The following is a 21,693-nucleotide window of genomic DNA, read 5'->3' on the forward strand; positions in this document are numbered from 1 at the left end:
GTTCTCACCCTACTTCATTATAGTACCCATAAAGAGGATAAGAGACGAGACCTAAATGTAGTTAGTGAATAAACCAATCAATGATTGTGAGAACCTTCACTTCCAACCAGAGTCTTCTGAGGACATGTTGTATGTGACAAAGTCCTTTCCAAACAGGGATTCTCACTGGCAATCCTAAGAAAATAAAATGCTTTCCATAAATAATTTTATGAAAAAAAAAAAAAAAAAAAAAAAAGAAGTTTTCCACTTTAAAATTTCTTTCCTTTAAGACTTTAAGTCTGATGCTTCCTCTGTTCATAACTCACCTTACACCAACCCCAATTCTTGAAGGTGAAAATCTTTTCAGGCCTTCCTTAGTTCAGGCTTCAGGACTTCTTCAGCAATTTTTGGGAGCAGATGTATCCTCTACAACTATGTATCTGTCTGTGCTGCAGCTCCCATTCTGCTGCAGGGAGACCTCATGGGTTGAAAGAGAGGAACACAGATGTTCCCAAGAACACAAGGCTGTGATCACACCTGAACATGAGACAGCTAAGCCTGCCACTAAAAAATTAGAGTGCCTACTACAACCATTGTTTTAACTTTGACTCTGCAGTCCAATTAGTTATAACTGTATTGAACTTCTCCTGGGTTGATACATGAGGAATGCTTACTGCCAAAGCTGATACCTAGCCATTCTGGCTAGTCACATGTTTGGATGCTTGACAGGCCCTTCAGGTAATGAAGATTATGGGAACATCTTTTGATAAGTGTTGGGAGAATGGTGCCATCTTTCACTCATCATTGAGCATCCTCAGACTGCAGCTTCTCTCCCCTGGGCACAGGCAAACTCTGCTCGGGGCACTCAAGCATCATTTAATCTGGCCACTCTGCCAATAGTGTCCCTGCCTGGTCCCTCAGGCCTCTACAGCAGTGTGATAAGGACACTTGCCATGCACAGTGTGCTTTCTGCTGAGGTGTTGGTGGCCATTAAGCTGCACATGAAGGAAGTAAAAATAACCACTGTGATTTTTCTGTCTGTGAGTGACAAAAAGATGCTAGAGCTGAGTTTTTAAAGCTATGCCTACCATTATTTTCTCTCATTTTTCTTTTTTTTTTTAATCGAGTATTTTACATAGTTCTTTTCATTCATATAACATCCCACATTTAATATTTTATGAATGCTTGCACCTGTGACTTAAAAATGCATGCTTTGTAACCATTTTTGTGGCAAAATTCAGTGAAAGTCAAATGTTCATAGAGATGAAATCTGAAAAGAATATGGGTTAAGCTGAAGTGAGTCCTCTATGAATTTTAAGAAATATTCTCTGAATTTTAAAGTAATTGTTCATCTCTGAAGTGTACATATAAACAACTTCATAACAGTATTTGGAAAAAGGTGTCATTGAAGTGTTCCAGTACTTGATAAATATGAAAAGAGCACATTTAATTTCAAAAATTTAATTTCCATAAACGTATCTTTCTGCATCTGAAATAACTAATTCAAAAACCAGAATTGCCTTCTTGTACCTTTGGGATTTGAGGTTAACATGCTTAATCCTAGTTTCCTATCCTGGAGTTCAACTGTCAGTTTATTGGTAAGTGGTAATGTCATGTTTAGTCACATCACTGTGCCAGCTGAGATTTCTGTCAAGCTTCGCCATACTTACATACAGGAAATTATGCAACTTAAGGTAGATGATATTTTTGCTGATGTTTTAAGAATTATCTAATCAAAAATGCAAAGTCATCTTGAAAAGGCTTTATGTTTTAAAGATTTGAATAAAGTAACAGACCTTTCATTTTAGTACACTTGAAATGTCTTTGTGCATATGAAACCATATGTTAAAGGAAGCTGTGTAAAATCTCAGTATTTGTAAAAGGTATAATATATGTTACACTAAGGTCTCTTTTCTTTGATTCATCCCTTTATAACTTTTCTATTAAGACCACTTTATAACACGTGTATGTAAACATAATTGTGTAAGGAAAAAGTGAAGCTGGATCTTTTATCTCTTTTATTGCAATCCACAAAAGGAAACCTCACCTAAAGATCTTGACTATTATGTTCAAAGGCAAGGCAGGCAGTGTGAAGGCAAGCAGTGTCATCTCCTACATAATAGCAGACCACGGAACCAGCCATCTCTATTCTGTTCCGTGTTTTGCCTTATTAACTGCATGAATCACAGGCCAAGTCATTTTACAGCCTGTTTTTTACTGAGATTGAGACAGAGTTCTGCCTCAGATCAGTGGGAATTTCACATATTCTGCACCTTAGAAGTCAGTTTCTCTGCCTTCAGTGGTCTCAGTTTGCTCAGTTTTTGGTAGTTATGACTACCAGTTTTGTAGTGCTGGCTTATGTTTTTCATTCATATCTGTGGTATTTCTTGATATCTGTAAGTAAAAATGAAGTAGATCTGCTAGTTTAGGAGTTTATTTCCATTTGGACACTAGCACTGCTGTAGAAGTAGAATAGCAACCTTATTTGAAATACAAAAGTTTGGATATGTTTCCACTTATTGACTGCTAAATTAATTTTAGTAACCACAGAACATTTCACTGAAAGCTTACCACCTCTGTTCCTGCTGAAAACCTGAAAATTTTTGCATGGTAATAGCAACACAGTTTGCCAAGTTGCTAGATACTAGAATAAATTAACCTCACTTTGTAAAAAAACTAGTTACATATCTTTCTTATTGAGATCTATGGGAGCTGTGGATCACTGTCAGGTACTTCCATTTAGATACCTAACTTCATACACTCAAAGCTGGAAAATTTGTCACATACGCATTGGCAAGTTCAGTTTTTCCCATTTGGAAGATTATGCCATTTGCACTCCTCTGTGCAACATATAAAGCCATAGGAGTAATTTTGTAGGCTATTCTGTTGTAAGGACTAGTACACACTTCAGAGAGCCTTTTAGTTCTTCCTTGGTAAAGTAACTCCATGTCAGAAAGTAAAGAAATAATGTATTCGATACGGTTTCTTCAATTTTCAGGTAGAGCAAACAGATGTTAAAAGTACATGCCAGAAGGAACACTGTTGGATGTAGATCCTGAAAGCCTATAGGGCAAGGCACATGGTTTTTCAAAACTGTAATATATTTACTTCTGTTGGTTATTACTGTTCTAATATTAATCTGTGTCTTCTGTTGAATCATGTATAGAGCTGTTTTACAGGACCATTGTTGCATGTGCTGCCTTAAGTTAGGGACCAGTTTGGAGAAAAAAATTGATATTAGGCAATTTTATGAGAGTATAAATCAAGTGTAACTTTTGGATCTAACAATTGAATTATTTACAAAAATGAATTAGCTTTAACTCTTTCCTCACAACTCAATTTACATCAGTGGTGTGGGTTTTTTTCTTTCATTTGCCAAGAGTAGAAAGAATCAATGCAGATTTGGTGATACCTGCATATGCTTTACTGTAACTTCTGAAAGCTGCAATCAAAGAAGATATAACTACTGTCTCTTTTTGCACAGAGGGAGGGAGATCTCTAGTTGCTCTGCCTAAATACAAGATCAAAAGTACAGGCAAACACATCGTGTGATAACATATGCATATATAGTTTTAAATTACATTAGAAATGTATCATATAAGCTAGACATTATTAATGAAAAATCCTACCTCAGTCCCTCTTTTTGTCCCTCCTTCTTCCCCTTCCCTGCCCCTATGCCTGCTGGTAAATATAATTTTGAAAGGATGTATTAAATAAATAACTTCAAAAATTCCCCGTTGAATATACAGTTCTACTAATCAATAGTGTGTAATCTCATTCAAGTCAATTATACTATGTAGTGTGAATGACTTCCAACTACATTCTGATGACAGTAGATACTTTAATTTTCTGCGGCACTTTATGGTTTCTGCTTGTCATGATGGATGTTCCATTTTGTCAATATTGAATGAGGAAACAATTAAACTTAATGAAAACATTCAGGACTCCATCCTTGGCTGGTAAAAATCGGCTCTAGTGAATGCAGTCAATCCGTGCTGGTGCACACCAGCTACATATAAAACTGTGAAAGTTCAATATAGTCCAAAGAAGAGATGACAGAAGTTAAACAAATGTCCATCATGTCATACTGCAATTGATACAATACACAGTTGTTTATAATGTGGACTAGCACAGAAGTAGTTAACATTCATTTCATGTATTCTTACTAGTGTTATCCAATGAAAATACTAGTAAATAATGAAAATGCTGGACTTGGTGGTGTTTGTAGATGGAAAATGGAGTGTAAAGCCACAAAGGAAGGTATTGTTGTGCATTAACACACATGATAACATACTTAAGCTATTTTATTTATTTATTTCAGGTAGCTAATCAGGTTGTTCAGGCTCTCCTTACTCAAAAGGTAAGTTGTGGTTTGAGTATTATGGTATAACTTAAAGCTTCATTGTTCATTTGAGAGAGATATATTCTTATATAGTATACATTCTTTAAACGTTGTTCATGAATTTAATTACCAAGGCTGCCTCATGTCAGACCCAAAATCAAGTTTTTGTAACCCAAGTGAATAAAATTCCACGGGACTGTACATCTTTAAGGCTTTGTCATGTTGGACCCATGTCAATTTTCTCTGTTTACCTATATTGAGAGAATAGCATCTGAAAATTCTTTCTCCAGATGGTGGTATTTTCACTGCCCATCTATAATGAGTTATGTTGCTCCCACAGACCATTCCTGTGGAATGTAAAACAGGTATATTACACTGTGTGTCAATAGCTGGCCTGTTCACTCACAGTCCATGGAAGGAGAGACTTCCTGGACTGGGCCTGTGCTTCCCTGTGTAAAAGAGAAGGCTCTGTGTATAGAATGGGGATTCAGCTATGCTACTTGTGGGCTGGGGACCAGCAATAGAGAATATGTATTTTGTCTTAAAAAAAACTTTGGTGTCCCCCTGCTCCATTCTCCTGACCAAGCAGGGGAAGTACTACACAGGAAAAACTCTTGTAGTGTGATGGGAAACCTGGCAGAATGAAAAGATTCACTGTGGCTTCTATAAAGGTCTGTTCAGGATCAAGTCATGTCTGCAATTTCCATTCATATCCAAATGGTTGGCTATGAAGTGCAGCTGTTTCAGATAGATCCTAGTCGGAGGAGTAAAATTAGAAATTAGCTTGACAAAATGAAGAAGTGACCTGGAAAAAAACTAAGATGAAATTAAACAGAGAGCATTGCAAGATAATACATAAAAGCAGAAACGAGCCAACAAGGAGACATGCTATGCCGGACTTTGGTCTCACCAACAGGGAGAGCCTAGTGGAGAATGTGAAGCTCAAGGGCAGCCTGGGCTGCAGTGACCATGAAACGGTGGAGTTCAAGATCCTTAGGGCAGTGAGGAGGGTACACAGCAAGCTCATTGCCCTGGACTTCAGGAGATCAGACTTTGGCCTCTTCAGGGATCTGTTTGGCAGAGTACCATGGGATAAAGCCCTGAGGGAAGAAGGACCCAGGAAATCTTGTTGATGTTCAAGAATCACAATCTCCAAGCTCAGGAGCGATGCATCCCAACAAAGAGGAAGTCAGGCCGAAACACCAGGAGGCCTGGATGGATGAACAAGGAGCTCCTGGACAAACTCAAACACAAAAAGGAAGCCTACAGAGGGTGGAAGCAAGGACAGACAGACTGGGAAGAATACAGATAAACTGTCCGAGCAGCCAGGGATAAGATTAGGAAGGCCAAAGCCCTGATAGAATACAATCTGGCCAGGGATGTCAAAGGCAACAAGAAAAGCTGCTATAGGTACATCAGGGATAAAAGTAACACTAGGGAAAATGTGGGCCCTCTCTGGAAGAAAACAGGAGACCTGATTACCCAGGATATGGAGAAGGCTGAGGTACTCAATGACTTTTTTGCCTCAGTCTTCACCAGCAAGGGCTCCAGCCCAGCACCCGAGTTGCAGAAGACAAAGGCAGGGACTGGGAGAAAGAAGAACTGCCCACTGTAGGAGAAAATCAGGTTTGTCCATCTAAGGAACCTGAAGTTGCACAGGTCCATGGGACCTGATGAGATGCATCCATGGGTCCTGAGGGAACTGGCGGATGAAGTGACTAAGCCACTATCCATCATATTGGAGAAGTCGTGGCAGCCCAGTGAAGTTCCCACTGAGTGGAAAAGGGGACGCATAACCCCCATTTTTAAAAAGGGAAAAAGGAAGACCTGGGGAACTACAGGCCAGTCAGTCTCACCTATGCCCAGCAAGATCATGGAGAAGATCCTCCTGGAAACTCTGCTAGGGTGCATGGAAAATAAAGAGGTGACTGATGACAGCCAACAGAGCTTCACCAAGGGCAAATCGTGCCTGACGAATTTGGTGGCCTTCTATGATAGGGTTACAGCTTTGATGGGTAAGGGAAGAACAACAGATGGCATCTACCTGGACTTGTGCAAAGCGTGTGTCACTGTCCCACACAGCATCTTTATCTCTAAACTGGAGAGACATGGATTTGATGGACAGACCACTCGGTGGATAAGTAATTGGCTAGATGGTTTAACTCAAAGTGTTGGCAAGTGGTGTTCTTCAGGGGTTGGTGTTGGGGCCGATGCTGTTTAACATCTTTGTCAGCAACAAAGACAGTGGGATTGAGTGCACCCTCAGCAAGTTTGCTGACAACACCAAGCTGTGTGGTGAGGTGACACGCTGGAGGGCGGGGATGCCATCCAGAGGGACCCGGACAGGCTGGAGAGGTGGGCCCGGGCAAACCTCATGAAGTTCAAGAAGACCAAGTGCAAGGTCCTGCCCATGGGTCAGGGCAATCCCAAGCACAAATCCATGCTGGGCGAGGAATGGATGGAGAGCAGCCCTGTGGAGAAGGACTTGAGGGTGTTAGTGGGTAGAAGACTGTCTGTGAGCCAGCAATATGTGCTGGCAGCCCAGAAAGCCACCCATGTGCTGGGCTGCACCAAGAGAAGTGTGGGCAGCAGGTCGAGGGAGGGGATTCTCCCCCTCTGCTCTGCTGTTGTGATACCCCCCTGCAGTGCTGGGGCCAGCTCAGGGGCCCCAACATCAGAAGGACATGTACCTACTCAAGCAGGTCCAGAGGAGGCCATGAAGATGGTCAGCTGGCTGGAGCACCTCCCCTGTGAGGCCAGGCTGAGAGAGTTGGGGATGTTCAGCCTGGAGAAGAGAAGGCTCTGGGGAGGCCTTCCAGTACTTACAGGGGACCTACAGGAAAGATGGGGAGAGGCTCTTCTCTAGAATGGGGTAATGTTTTTAAACTGAAAGAGGGCAGATTAATTTTGTTCTAAGGAAGAAATTCTTTACTGTATGGGTGGTGAGGCACTGGCACAGGTTGCTCAGAGAAGCTGTGGCTGCCCCATCCATGGAAGGGTTCAAGGCCAGGTTGGATGGGGCTTTGGGCAACCTGATTCAGTGGAAGATGTCCCAGTCTATGGCAGGGGCTTTGGAACTAGATGATTTTCAAGGTCCCTTCCAATCCAAACCATTCTGTGATTCTGTGATCCTACGAAATAATCAGCTGCTCAGAGAGGATATGGAGTAACTGGTTGGACAGTTCTACAAAAAAGTGGGGTTTGAGTTGAACATGAGTTCATGAAGTTATTTTGTTGAGGATGCCGGGGAGAAAGACAAACAAAATATAAAGATCTATAATAATAAGCTATGAACCCTTCAGTATTCATGAAATGATCTTTTGTGAGGTCTAGACCACTTGATGAATGTGGCATTATTAAAATGCTTTGGATCATTTAGTTTTAAAAAGAGGAGTCTGAAAGAGACATAAATACAATCTTTTAGAGCAGATAGTGCAAAGAAGAATATAAACTGTTTTGTCTACACTGAATGACAGGAGAAGTAATAATGTTCCTAAAATCCAGCAAGAAACACCAAGTCAAGATAATCAAAAACCTCTGCCACATCCCCAGAAGCTTTCTAGATGCAAATATAGAGAATTACCGGTCTAGCTTTTGACGGCTAGCTCCAAAGCCTCCATTATGAATATCATTCAGAACAGAACATCACTCAGAATGCCCCCGCAAAAGGGGCAAGCACAAACCAAAGGTGACAGCAGGGCAGGCAGGATGCTGAGCACCAAGTGTCAGGGTCAGGCCTGGAGGCAGCGAGCAGGGTCAGCCTCAGTCCCGTGTTTGCTGGGCCAGTCCATGGGGCAGGTCCGAGCAAAGCCAAGCCAGGGGGTCGGGACGCAGCTCAGGATCAAGGAAGCAGGAGGCTGGGGGCAGGCATAGCTGCAAGGTGGCTGCTGCACAGCTCAGACATGAACAAGGTGACATTGCACACTGCCAGCTAAACTCTTAAAAGTGAGGAGTGACCTGACAGCAGGATAGACAAACAATCGCATCCGTAACCATCTGCACCTAAGTGAATGGTGCAGAAGGTTGCATTTGGCCATCTGCACATGAGGAAGAAGGGTGGATACCCATCTCAGGTCCTTACTTAGAAGATTTTTTTGTGCATCATTTTTATTATATTCTAGATTTGAAGATATGCAGGGAGGTATTCTGGCCCTATTAAGTATGCTCTTGGGTATCCTGCCCTGAAGGTGTCCAGGTGACCCGCAGGTGACTGATGCAAGACTCCAGAGGGTGCAGTTGTCTGTTATATAGATAACACATTTCTGTGGTCCAGACTAGCATCAGAAATCCAGAAGTAATAATGTTCCCTAAATCTCTTCACCCGACAGCTGTGGCCAGAAAACAGCCATGCAGCTGATACCAGAGGTTAGGGTTGAAAGTATCATTGTTCAATCCCATTTTTTTTGGATGCACAACAAAGCCTTTTACTCTAAAACAGGGATATTGCCTTATAGCAATTGGAAGTCTTGTAGCTTGGAGGTGATTTGTGCAAACCACAACATATGGGGAAGCTTGCACTGTTGCTATCTGTGTGGTATTATTCTTCCTGTACTCTCTATACACATATGCTGTATGGTCTGTGTATCATCAGAGCACTGCAATCTGCAGAGCTATTGCTGTAACACCCTTTAGAAACATAACTTCAGCTATTTAAAAAAAAAAATCCCAAATCTGTGTTTTGATACAGCTTAAATGGAAATGGAGGCTTTTTCTCATATTAATATACACAAAAAACTTATCCACATTTTGTAATATAAAAGAACATGTGATTAAATATTTACCAGAGGGTTGATCTCAATATATTAATCTCTAGTTTGAGAATATTATGGTTGTTTCCCAAACGAAGAGAGGAGCTTCCTGAGTCCCTTTGCAAAGGCGTCAGACATTTTGATGACACTTTCTCAGTAATGAATCCTCCCAAACCCAGAGGAACCAAGGAGTTCATATGGATACAATAAAAACATATTTGAATACATTTAATAAAGTGATTTACTTAGTATTGATGGGATTTAACAGCTGCTTACCTATTACTGAGTAATAACGGCTAATTTAATATCCATAGAAAGAGAAGGGAGGATAGTCTTCTAAATGCTGATGAATATTAACTGTTACAGTGCTCCTGACACCATTCATACAAGTCCTTTTATAAGAAAAGACAGAAACACAATAGCATACAATAAAGAGGAAATTTGACTCCTCACACCAGTCCCAAATAGGTAGATATTGAAATCCAAATAGTAACTAGTAAACAGATAAATCTACTGTCATGCAGCTAAGCAGTAAGACAGAGCCAGTCATGCCACATTGAGATAATACACCTCTGGGGCATAGTGAGACATGAAGAAAAGCTGAGAGGTTTCAGAAAATGGAGAAGAGTGATTTTGTACACTAACGCACAGTGCGTAGGCTTTGCTGTGAATTTGAAATTGTCCCTCAAGGACTAATTTTTGTTTAAATTAAGTACATGCTGTAATGTAACGAATAAAGCACTGTGTACTCGCCAGTATGTGGAAAGACTGTGATTCCACTGAGAGATTCTGGTGACACAAATTGAGTGAGCAAAGCTTGAGTGATTTATCAATGTCACTGAAACCTTGAAATGGAATTACACTCTTAAATGTGCACTTTTCAAGTATACAATTTGTTACAATACATATAGAATTTCTCTAATATGAGAGAAATTTTTACAGTGACTATGGAGAAACTATATTAAATTGAGATTTGTGCTGAATTAGCCACACAGCAAAATTTCACAGTTCTGTGTAGCAAAATTATATGGATTTTCTACCACTTACTAATAGAAAATTTTACCTCTGGGAAATTTAAGAAGTCAGAAAAACAACAAAATTATTTGAGACAAACCTGTATGCTCTGATATTTATTGGAAGCATCCATTCTTTTTCCTTCCATCCAAAGACTTCATGTATCACATGAGATGATAGGAGTGCTGGGAACTGGATTTTTTTTTCATGATAGACCTAGATCAGCAGTTTGAAATTTGAGTTATACCACTTAATTACATCATTTTGTGATGTTTGTATCTGCTCTTTGCATATTACCCTCCTCCACAGGATTGTATTCAGGAGAATAATTTTTTACTCTGGGTTTTGTATGAAAGTTATTTCTTCTTCATTTTCATCAATGAAATAAAAAAAAAAAAATGAATTAAGTGTTAGTAGCAGCATCTTCAGAGTAAGAGCAGCATATTTCTGGAACCTCTAATGAGGGCATTGAATCCCATTTTGGAGAAGAGTGAGTCTCATACTGAAGAATAAAAGTAAGAATAGAGAGATGCTTGGATATTACTATAGCGAGACCATAGGAATGCCTTAGATTTTTAGGAGATTACTGTCTTAATAGCTGGTCATTTTGCCCACAGGAGAGGAATTTTATACTTCAGACATTTGGTAGTTGTATTAATTGGTAATTTTAGGACTTCAACTTTCTAAACTCAGACTTTAGTTTACCAAAGTACTGCTACCTTTATGTGCCTCATTTCTCCTCTGGGTTATGTGTGGTATTACCATTGGCACAGTTTATACAGTTTATAGCATCTGGGTGGATAATCTACTATCTTGTATTTCACTTTTTACAGAAAGTCTAAAGTTTGAAACATAAATCTTATGGTTTTAAAACTGTAAGATAGGAAGGTTTTGAGCGGAGGCATTGCTAAGATTTAAATTTTTTCTACATTATTAGTTTCTGTGAATCATTTTTCCCTTTCGGTGCACTTAGTAGTGTTGAAATGTTAAACACTGTTTAACAGCTGAGGCTCTGTTTTAAATTCTCTGATTATTTGTGAAAGACAAATAATGATGGGTCTGAATGCTTGCAGTTTCCCAATAGAGATTGCCTTATGCAAGACCATAGATAAGAGGACTTACTGACAGAAATCAAAGCTTTAGGGCTTTACAAAACATCAAATTCAAGATTTTTAGGGGGTCATGTTGGAAGGCTCTAGCAATTTTACTTCAACAGCGACTTGACAGCCATCTAAAACAAATACTAAGAAACTGTCATGAGAAAATAACTGCATTCATCTGGTAATATCATGAAATATGATACATACTATATGCATAAAACGGTTTACAATTTTCTGAAAGTCTCAAGAAGAGCTTGTTTTATTGTGTGCTCACCTCTTATAACCTCAGTGCTGGTTACAGCAGAGACTAGAGCAACTCTAGGCAAGAATTTAGGCTACATCTGACTACAATTTCCTCCTCTGAATTGTTTTCTCATAAAGCCAGGTCATCATGTTGATAATGGTATTGACAAAACAGCATATGGGGATACAGAGGCCTGTTTCTCCACCTTCACATGGTGGAAAGTAATATCAGCTAGGCAGTACTACAGGGCAGCAACTGTCCTAAATTTAAAGGAATATGGGAAAGTATTTTGGAGATGTAACTTTTTTTTTTTTTTTTTTTTAAATAAAGCTAGATATGGCTACAGCGTCTTATTTTTGTATGAAATCTTTATTAGGAGACTGCTCTTCCTGATTTATGAAGCTCTCACACCTCAAAATTAACAACCTCACAAATTATGCGGAAAGTCTGAGTGTCAGATTCTGTTCTCCCTTCAGAATCCTCTTTCTGATAGAAACCTTCAAGTTTTCCTTCAAGTGGCCAGGAAAAGCAGGTCTTACACTGAAGATAGATAGGTAGGTAGGTAGGTAGGTAGGTAGGTAGGTAGGTAGGTAGGTAGGTAGGTAGGTAGGTAGATAGATAGATAGATGGTTAGATTAGATAGATAGATAGATAGATAGATAGATAGACAGACAGACAGACAGACAGACAGACAGACAGACAGACAGACAGACAGACAGATAGATAATTTGCTGTATCTGAAAGCCATTAACGGCTTGTTCATGATGAACCTGACTCAACATTGGCTAAAAGACCTGCATATTTTGGTTTCGACAGTAATGTCCTGTGCCTTAAGATGCAAATGTTTTACACTCCACCTGTTTCTAATGGCCCATTTTAAGGCTTTTTGGTACCTCATGTTGGAAATCTCAGGCAAGATCATATTGCCACAGGTGTCTGGAGCACCGACATCTTACTGTGGTCTTGCCAGTTCTACAGTGGCAAGTTTTGGCAGGGAAGATACAGGCCATCCACAATATGCCAGCCAGCAATGCTAACCTGGTTATTCCAGAAAAAGCAAGGAGGGGATCAGACTTCAGAAGAGTACTTTGAAGGCACAGTATCACTTTGAACTTCTTCCTGATTTGGTATAGCTTATGCTTTTTCCTTAGTTGATGTTTATTACAATATTCATATCTTAATTGCTGCTTTCTGCTTTGCGTCAGCAGCAAAATGAAACACATTGCTGGCAAAGTCACTTTTTATACTAACAGAAAACTCCAAAAGTATGTGTCAGGTAACTACTGTTTCTAATTACAAGATTTTTTTAAATGTTATCCTGTGATGATCAAACAAGCAGAGAAAATGAAGTAGCACATTTTTCTGATTTGTACTATTTCAGAAGTTGTATATGTATTTCTTCTTAGTATCTAACATTACTTAGAGCTTTTTAAGTGCTTCTGTTACCTGCTTTCTAATCTTCCTATTTTCCCTTGTGCTATAGGATCTGAGGGAGGAATGTATAAAGCTGAAAACAAGAGTTTTTGACTTGGAACAACAGAATCGAACATTAAGTGTGCTTTTCCAGCAGAAAGTCAAACCAGCTTCTGACCTTCTTCTTCAGGTAGGAAATGGCCTTTGCAGAAAGAAAGCTATGAGATTTATACTTATAATTATAAAATACTTCTCTTCTTTTTAAGGTTATGTCAACAAGCAGGTAATGACAGTTGATACTTTTAATATATTAAAAGAATATCTGTTATCTTTAATCTGATAACTTTGAAACTGAAAGTGTATGCCAATGAGCTATGACTACATATTATGTGCAAATGTGGGGAGAGGAGCACACCTGCAGAGTAACTTACTTTTTTAGGTGCTTCTTCACTATGATAAATGGAATTATATGGGTTCATTATCCCTCTGCAGGGGAGAAGCTTAGAATCCTTAACATTCTGCCTGATGGTGAACAGTGTAATTTCCTGTGAGAAGACAGCCCATTTATTTAACTTTTGCCATATGTGTTACAAGGACTTAAGTACATCTTCACAGGCTTAAAGTGATTTTTTTTTTTTTCCGGTGTTTTATGGGAGAATATAGCTGAGAAACCAGCTGACCCTTCTCCCACTCCTTTGCTGTTCTGAAATAATAAGAGATGTTTCAGTATCCCTTTCCATTTGGCAAAGTCCATTATTGTGAATGAATCCATTGTTTTGTAATCCTTTTGTGGAAGTAGAATTGCTTTGCAGAAGTTCCAACAAATCTGACCAGGTACTAGGAGAACAGTAAATATGGACTAATTAAAACTTTGCAGGTTTTTAATAGGGCCAATTCTGGGTTTAGGAATGTATGTTATTTCTTACTAGAGAAAAATTCATTCATTTTGGAGGAGAAATTTGGTTCATATCAGCTAGGTAAGTGATGTTAAATGTGTATCTTAAGTTCTCTGATGCTGTGCATCTGTATCTCAAAGTAAAATGTGGCCCTTGTGCTGTTGCTTGACAACTGAGGGCTGCTAACTCTCATCAGCTTGGGCTCTTTATGGAGGAAACACAGTCTGCTCACCAACTGGTGCTTAAAGGCAAGGGAATCCCCACAGTGAGGGCAAATAGCTATGCTTATTTACTGTGAAACTCTAAAGCACAGACAGAGTGGTGCCAAGTCACCAGCACGGGGATCTGGATTTTTGTGTTATCCTCAGGTTCTTGATCTGTCTCTTGGTTTTGCGTTGATTTAGGTATTGCTAGGTAAGGACCTTCTCTCTTCTGATTTCTTCTTCCTTGCCTCCTGCTTTCTTTCCTATTTTTTTGTCTTTCATAGCCTCCTGAGGAGGACCGATTTATCTTTATCCATTCAGAATTTCTGGCCTATCCACCACAGCATGGACCTTATGGACCTTTACTGCTCAATTCTGCTTTTGACAGCCACACCACCTGCTCCTTCTTCCTGATCTGATGGTCCTTCCTCCCTCCTTCCCTCCCTGCCTCCCTCCCTCCCTTTCTCCTTCCCCTCTTCCTCCTCCCTCCCTCCTCCCTCCCTCCTTTCCCCTTCCTCCCTACCTCCTTCCCTCCTTCCTTCCTTCCCTCCTCTCTCTCTTTCTTTCCTTCCCTCCTTCCTTCCTTCCCTCCTCTCTCTCTTTCCTTCCTTTCTCTCTTTCCTTCTCCCTCTCATTCATTTTCCCTCTCTCTCTCTCTCTCCTCCCTCCAGAGAGTCTGACTCTATGTTTGTATTGGATTAGATTGCACAGAAGTCATATGTTGAACAGTCTTTATTACTGATATGGCTCTTCTTCCCAATTCCTTGTGTGGCAACAATAAAGGCAGGTTGTTCTGGAAATGTTGTAGAAGTGTTAGCATCTGAAAAGTGGGATCAATGCTTTGAGTTCCTTGAAACTGGATTGTGTCACTGCTGTGAAAGAAGCTTAAAGAGATGAACCGGCACCAAGTGGAAGAAAGAACTGAATGATCTGGCACTTTTTCCTGAGGGATTCAAACAATTTTATATCATTGTTCCTGCACAGTTTGGCAGGAACTAATGTGTATAGATTTTTTTTTTCCCTCCTTTCACTTGCTTTGTCTTTACTGGCTGAGGAAGAAAGAGAATTAAGATCATTCTCCAAGTCTAGGTCCCCCAGATAGCAGCAAAATTTGTTGTTATGTCTCTACTTTTGCTATCAACAAATTTTAACCCCCCTGGGGAAAAAAAGCAGGAGACAAGTTGCAGTGTACATCAGAAAATTAAGAACTTCTGTTAAAGCATGTCGAATGTCATTCTTTACCAAAAAAAAAAAAAAAACAAAACAAAACAAAAAAACACGGTAAATTTGTGAGCTTCCAGAAATTTGTTTATTGTCTAACTGTACTCTAGATTTGAATAAATAGTGTGTAGTCTGTGATCTTGCAGTCTGACATGTAAAATCTGAAGAAGGCTGTTTCCTTAGGACTGAAATTAATCAAATACTATTGTGCCTCCATAAGATTGAAACACAGTTTGGATTATGTCTTCTTGGAAATGTGTACATCCCAGATTTAGAACACTAGCTAAATATTTAAATCTGTCACTGTACAAAAGAGTACTAAATCTGTGGTTAAGGACATTCCTGTTAAATCATCACCCTAATCAAACTGAACCGGCAAATATTGGTAACTGAGGGGGCGGCGCGGGGGGTACATGGTGTTCATTTCACCTTTCCTGTACTGTCTGATACTATGCAGTTCAATTTATTAAATGCTGATCTCATCCTAGGAGTATGCACACTCAGTACAACTACAAATTTGAAAGAATGCTGCAGAAGAGGGTATAAGCTAAAAATAAATAATATTAGTTACTTTTTCTGTATATCAACTTCTGTGATTACCATCATATTATTTTGTGGTTGACACTGGAAGACTCTTGTATTAAAAAGCAAGCTTATTATTAAACCATGAACTTTCCTGATATCTCTGATTTCAACAGAAATATAGATTTATTTTTAAACATTTTTGAAAATTAAAATAGATTTCACCATTACCCTAAGTTTTTTGTATATTTAATTTTAATCAAATAGGACGTGATTCATGTGTCTTCTCAGAAATCAGATCATTCACATCTTTTTCAATGAAAACATTGATACAAATGTTTTGAATTTGACTGCAGAGTAATGGCCCATATAATGTACTGATTGCACTGTGTTGTTTTTCCTCATGTTTCTCACACAGTTCAAAAGAAAAACTGATCGCTACTAGTTTTAAAAAAAATCATGTAGTAAGGTTTTCATGACTGCTTCAAGAATCCTTCACTGTAAAAGTATTGTTAAAAGTATTACACTGTCATGCATTTAAAAGACTGTAAGTACTTAAGAAATCGAAGGGCCTAATTATATTTTAAAATAAATATGTGTGTTTTTTGAGGCATGTGATTGTGTATATTGCCATGTAAGTTCTTTGCTACTAGAAATTTTGGTGTGCTTACTGCATGTAGGGAGTGACACATCCTCTGTGTCACTCCTGTCATGAAAAGATAAGTAATGCGGTCTAGAATGCAAAATGTAAGGACGAGAAAGACATAACTCAGGCTTTTTTTTGTCACTTCTTTGATATTGTAGATGATTTTAAGAGCTACCCTATCTTTCCGGGGACACTTTTTCTAGCTGAAGTGTGTGAACTTACAGGGCCAGTATTAGGGTATATAAATAAGGGGAAGCCTGATCACTTCTTTTTTTTTAATTTTATTTTATTGAGGCATTCTTCTCTCTGAAACAGCTTTGTTAAAATGACGAAGTCTTGGAAAAGGGTTTCTGTTTCGGCACCAGCTGAGGAAGAGCAATAGTTTTAGTCAAAACCTAGCACAGAAGACTAGCTTCTCTCCAAGCAACCTTCATTTTCTTCAGCTAATGTAGTTACTAAAAAGAGGTTATATTCTGCCTGTCATGGCAAGAGGGGTTTGAGAAAGAAAACCAGGAACTCCATTTTAGTGATCTGCCTTGTGTTTCATCTGCAAGTGGGAGAAATAGTTGGGAATAATAAACAGATTAAGATTTAAACTTGAGTAGAGCAAAACTGATTGGAAAGTGAAGAGAGAAATCTGTGGAGGTGATGTACAGAAGGTTGCTGAAAGGATAAGACAAATCCAAAGAAAGGATACAAGAGTAGGAATAAGAAGCTTTAGATGAAATTTAGCACTTCTACTTTGCCCATGGTCATGTGTAGCATCTATGAAATATTTTTAAATGTTAATGTCAATAACACTATATTTCCGTATTTGCCTTATTTTTTCTAAATGATGCAATGTTTTCTTCAGAGAAACTTTAAACTACTAAAATCACCAAATTACAGTGTATTCCCAGTTCTTAGCTATGGTGTCTCACAGACTTGTTTTGATTTTATTGGATATAGACTGTGCAGTCATGACCCAGAGATCTTGTTGCAAATCTTTTTCTTCTAGTTAGCCCTCTTTTTCCAGTCATACCTGAAAATATAACCAATGACATTGAACCTGATTTTGATATTACATATCCTCCTTTTACAACAGTGATGACTTGTATAAAGTTACTGAGGATAACAGGGGTCAGGGTTTGCCTTCTGATAGCTTATCTCCGTAATTTGTTTATATTATGTATTTCTTTTTACAGAAATTCCACATCTGTTAGCTGAATTGTTCCCATGGATGATGTCTTGCTTTCACTTTTTACCCAGAAATTTGCTGTCACCTTTTTTTAATAAAGCATGCAGGGAACCTTCAGTGAAAGGTGTTAAAAAGTGGCAAGCAGCAACATTTATTGAGTTGATTTATTTGATTAAATAAGTAATAAAATGTTCATAGTTGGGAAAGTATAAAATAATATTTCTAATCATAAGATTTACAACATCTCTGATCCTAAACTATATTTTCATTGCCATTTTATTTCTATCATAAAAATTCTACTTTATCCACCCCAGAACAAAGCAGGGAGGACTCTTGAAGCATCTATTTTCTCCTTGTGTTTCTCTGGCTAGAATGACTTTCATTTATTACTCATGGCCCATCCACATTGTTTAATTTTATGTCTAAAATTTTGCCAGAATGCAACAGCAGAGTCTGCTGAATTCTCAGAAGGTCAATTTAAAAAGTAACTACTTTGTTATAACTGCATTGATATTAGCTCTTTTAATAACCTGACAACTATGCCTTGACATATGAGATAGAGTGTAGCTGTACATACTGAGATGGAAACAGTCGTACAACTTAGCAGGAAGGGGTAAATTGCACCAACGACATTATTATATATGGGAAGAAAAGGAGGGCAATTAAATGCCCTAACACCTGACAAAAGGAGATGGAATATCTGGCCTCAGAGTCTGACCTCTGGTTCAGACATCGTTAGACATGTTGATGTCTGAATGCAGAAGGTTAAAAGTGAAGTTGCATTGCTTTACAGCAATCAGATATATGAAATATTTAAGTATTTCAGAAAGTAGGTATTTGAGGGTTTGAAATTAAAGCTAAAGATCATCACACACCGTTAGAAAACAGTTTGTCAGCAGTACAAAGTATATGTAAATAACTGGATCATTATATGCTGAGCAGTAGTATAATTCCAGTCTCACAGAAGCCAGCTGCTAGTCTTGCCTTGTGCCTCCAGGCTCTTCAGAGAGCAGGCAGACTTGAGACCAAGATCAGCAAATTGCATTTGGAGTTTTAAAACTTCTACAGTTGACCTGCTTATTTTCTTATTTCACTTTTTCTCCTTTGTATCCATCAGATTGTCATGGTACTCCTATCTGCAAATCTTCTGAAAAGTTCTAGCTCCAGAACAAACTCTGTCTTTTTCTTCTCAGTAAACATATAAATCAGGTGTTACAACATCTGTAGTGATACTTACTTACACAGGAATCAGGTCTGGTGGCTTGAAGGATAAATTAATTTCAGATCTGCTAATTGTTTCAGCAGTAGTGGAAGAGTGCTTAAAAGTTCTGACAATCTCAAGGGCTGAATCAATTGAGTTTAAACTAGTACATTAAACTTTATCCAAGAATTACATTGCCAGTAGAGCACCTAGTAAGGAGTGAGTTGGTTGTTTTTACAAGCAGTTCTCAAAAGATTTCAGGCTGTAGCCCTGATGGAGTACTTTCTCCAGATCAAGGCTACCAAATGTGCACAATTACTGTTATGAAGATCCTGTCCCAAGAAAGACCATCCAGTCTTGCAAGCAGTGTGAAATGATAAGAATGCTTCTGTGTGTCAGGAATCAAGATAGTGACCTAGGAAGGAACACTCAGAGATTTTTGAGACTGTCAGGAGCAAATTAAAGGAACATTTCTTCATGTGAAGATGCTGATGTCATTATTTCCAGTCCTGAATTATCTCAGTAAGCTGATACCTACTTTCTACTTCTGTCATTTCCTCACTCACCAGTAACATCCAAAAAGACAGAAATACAAAACTTTGAATCCCTGTATTTCAGCTCAGGTTAAATCATCAACATGTAATAATACATTATAAACCATATTTCTCACTTGCCCTGTTTGCAGCTCCAAATATATGCTGAAGAAACATTACAGAAATAAAGTATTAATGAGAACTTACTGGTTAGATAAATGGGTGACCAATGTCAGTGATGAGAGAAGGAAAGAAAACATCCCCCTTTCATTCTTAAAATAAAAGATTTGCCAAAGTTATTTGCTGGATCCAAATCTAATTCAAGCTGATAAAGGAATATTTTTGTTATAGACTGTGGCATGATGTATGAGAAGAAAGGTAGGGCAGTATGCTTCACACCATTTAAAACAAGCAAACAAAGCACAGCTAGAGGTTCTCTGGAGAACAGTATTTTATTATGAGGGACCTATCAGATCAACTGACCTCAACTGCTCCATCTGTAATTTCTGTTTTCGTGATCTCCCTTCTTGTCAGACTGTTCTCCCTTATTTCAGCACCTGAATTCTTACCAATTTGCTCTCAAACAAAAAGAGAATATTAACTAAAGCTCACTAGGCACGTAGTTCTGATGAGAATGATAATGCTTTTGAGAGGAAGTTACCCCCGACTGCTAGAATTTCATATGTCCAAGTACTTTTACTAGTCTTGAGAGGTTCCAAAGAAAAGCACTGAAAGGCTTTCCAAATCTACACAAACATGACATTTTGTGATACAATTTTAAGTACATAATTTTCAGATACCAGATCTAAAAATGAGCTTTTTCCATTATCTTAATTATAATGAATTGCTACAGCAATACCAAAAACAGTAAATCAAATTAGCGAATAATCTTTAGGAGAGCCACAAGTAATACTTGGTGAAGTATTTATGAGTGATTTTGACTGAGGAGAGCAATATTTCTTAAGTTTTGAAGAAATGTGTAGGCATTGTTCTGAAGATCAAAGACAGTTTTTCAGAGTAAGCACATCAAGAAAACCATGGGGCTGTACTAATGTGACAGACCTTAACAATAAAAGTAAGATTTTACTGCCTGTTTTTTAGGCAAAGAAAAATATGAAACAGACACTAGGTGAACCATAGATTTCTCTTTATTTTATGCATAGATTTTTATTATCAGTGATGGTACACACGATGGAAGGAATCCAACATGGCATTTGAAACCCTAAGCAAGTATGTGGGCAGACTCATTAAGTACAAGAATGTTTTTCATGGTTTTTCCTATTATTGTGTACCTTCAGTATGGGAATAAATTTAAGAAAAAAGGAAGAAGTTCCACAATATGAAATATTATTGCTATATTCCTTTCCAACATGCCCTGTGCTTCAAACTTTTAATAAGCATTAAAAAGATATTTATTCCATGCAGTTATATTTAACCTATAATAATGCTTAACCTGTTGGATGCTATTTGAGCCTGCTCTGTTTGCTGAATGTATTAGCAAGATGTATTAGCAAATTATCATGTAGACCCCTATATAAATGGTCGGTCAAGTGTAAGTATAGAGGCTGCTTAGAGGCAGTCTTTATTCTAGATTGTGAACTTTGTGAATACTCTTGTGTTACTTGTGTTCATATTTTGTGTGACCAACAGATCCAGTTTTTTGTCTGATATGTTTCTGGCTCTGAAGTTTACAATTTTATCTTTTTTCAGTATATTTGCTGTGTTTAAATCAAGAGTCGTCCATTCAGGTTTCCTTTCTAAGTGGCAAAATCTTTCTCACTGGCATTCTCATAGCAAAAATGAGCACAGATTTGTTCTAATGTTATCACAGTATGTGATGTGATGAGTACAGGCCACATGTTACATATAAAAGTGCAAGTTCATGTCACGAGATCAACTTTTAAAGCTTCCCCATTCTGGATTTCACAGTGGAATAAAATTGTAGCCCTGCAAGCCCTGCTTAAATACAGTATGCACAAACAGGTGTGCTAGATAATTGTTTACTCATCATGGTGCATATTTCACACACTGTAACTCCCAAATGAAATACCAAAAGAATGCATAAAATTAAATGATTCAAAGATTTAGAAGGCTTCTTGTTGTTGTGTTAAAGTAAGAATCTATTGAAATTCTAAAGCAGTATAGAAATATAACCATTATTACAGATGTATAATTTTCTTCTTATTGCACTAATGGAGCTAAGTAGTTAGTTTTTGTTTTCTGAAGAGATTGGAACTCAAATCAAGGATAACTACGCAAAAGTGTGTGTATATAAAACAAATAGCAATAGATAAAGGATTGATTTCATCTCTTATTATGTTCCATGCATATAAAACTTAATTTATGTTTTACTTTTTACCTGTGGTTTTCTTACTATTCTTTAAGTGTAGTGGCACTTTGAAGACATAAAGCAATATGGAATTATGGCTTTTACATAAAAAACAGGTGTGCCAA

At 38.2% G+C, this 21,693-nt stretch overlaps 1 protein-coding gene across 2 annotated transcripts in view; it reads left to right on the plus strand.

Moving 5' to 3' along the window:
• The window catches only part of NCKAP5 (NCK associated protein 5), a 250,857-nt gene that overhangs the window by 146,939 nt on the left and 82,225 nt on the right, over positions 1–21,693 (plus strand). For both annotated transcript variants that reach the window (XM_042784066.1, XM_042784067.1), the window contains exons 7-8: positions 4,301–4,339; positions 12,911–13,030. In XM_042784066.1, the coding sequence (XP_042640000.1) occupies positions 4,301–4,339; positions 12,911–13,030 (159 nt within the window). The remainder of the gene's footprint in view (positions 1–4,300; positions 4,340–12,910; positions 13,031–21,693) is intronic.

The sequence above is a fragment of the Tyto alba genome, unplaced genomic scaffold (assembly GCF_018691265.1).
Source record: "Tyto alba isolate M040663 unplaced genomic scaffold, T.alba_DEE_v4.0 Super-Scaffold_7, whole genome shotgun sequence".
NCBI lineage: Eukaryota > Metazoa > Chordata > Aves > Strigiformes > Tytonidae > Tyto > Tyto alba.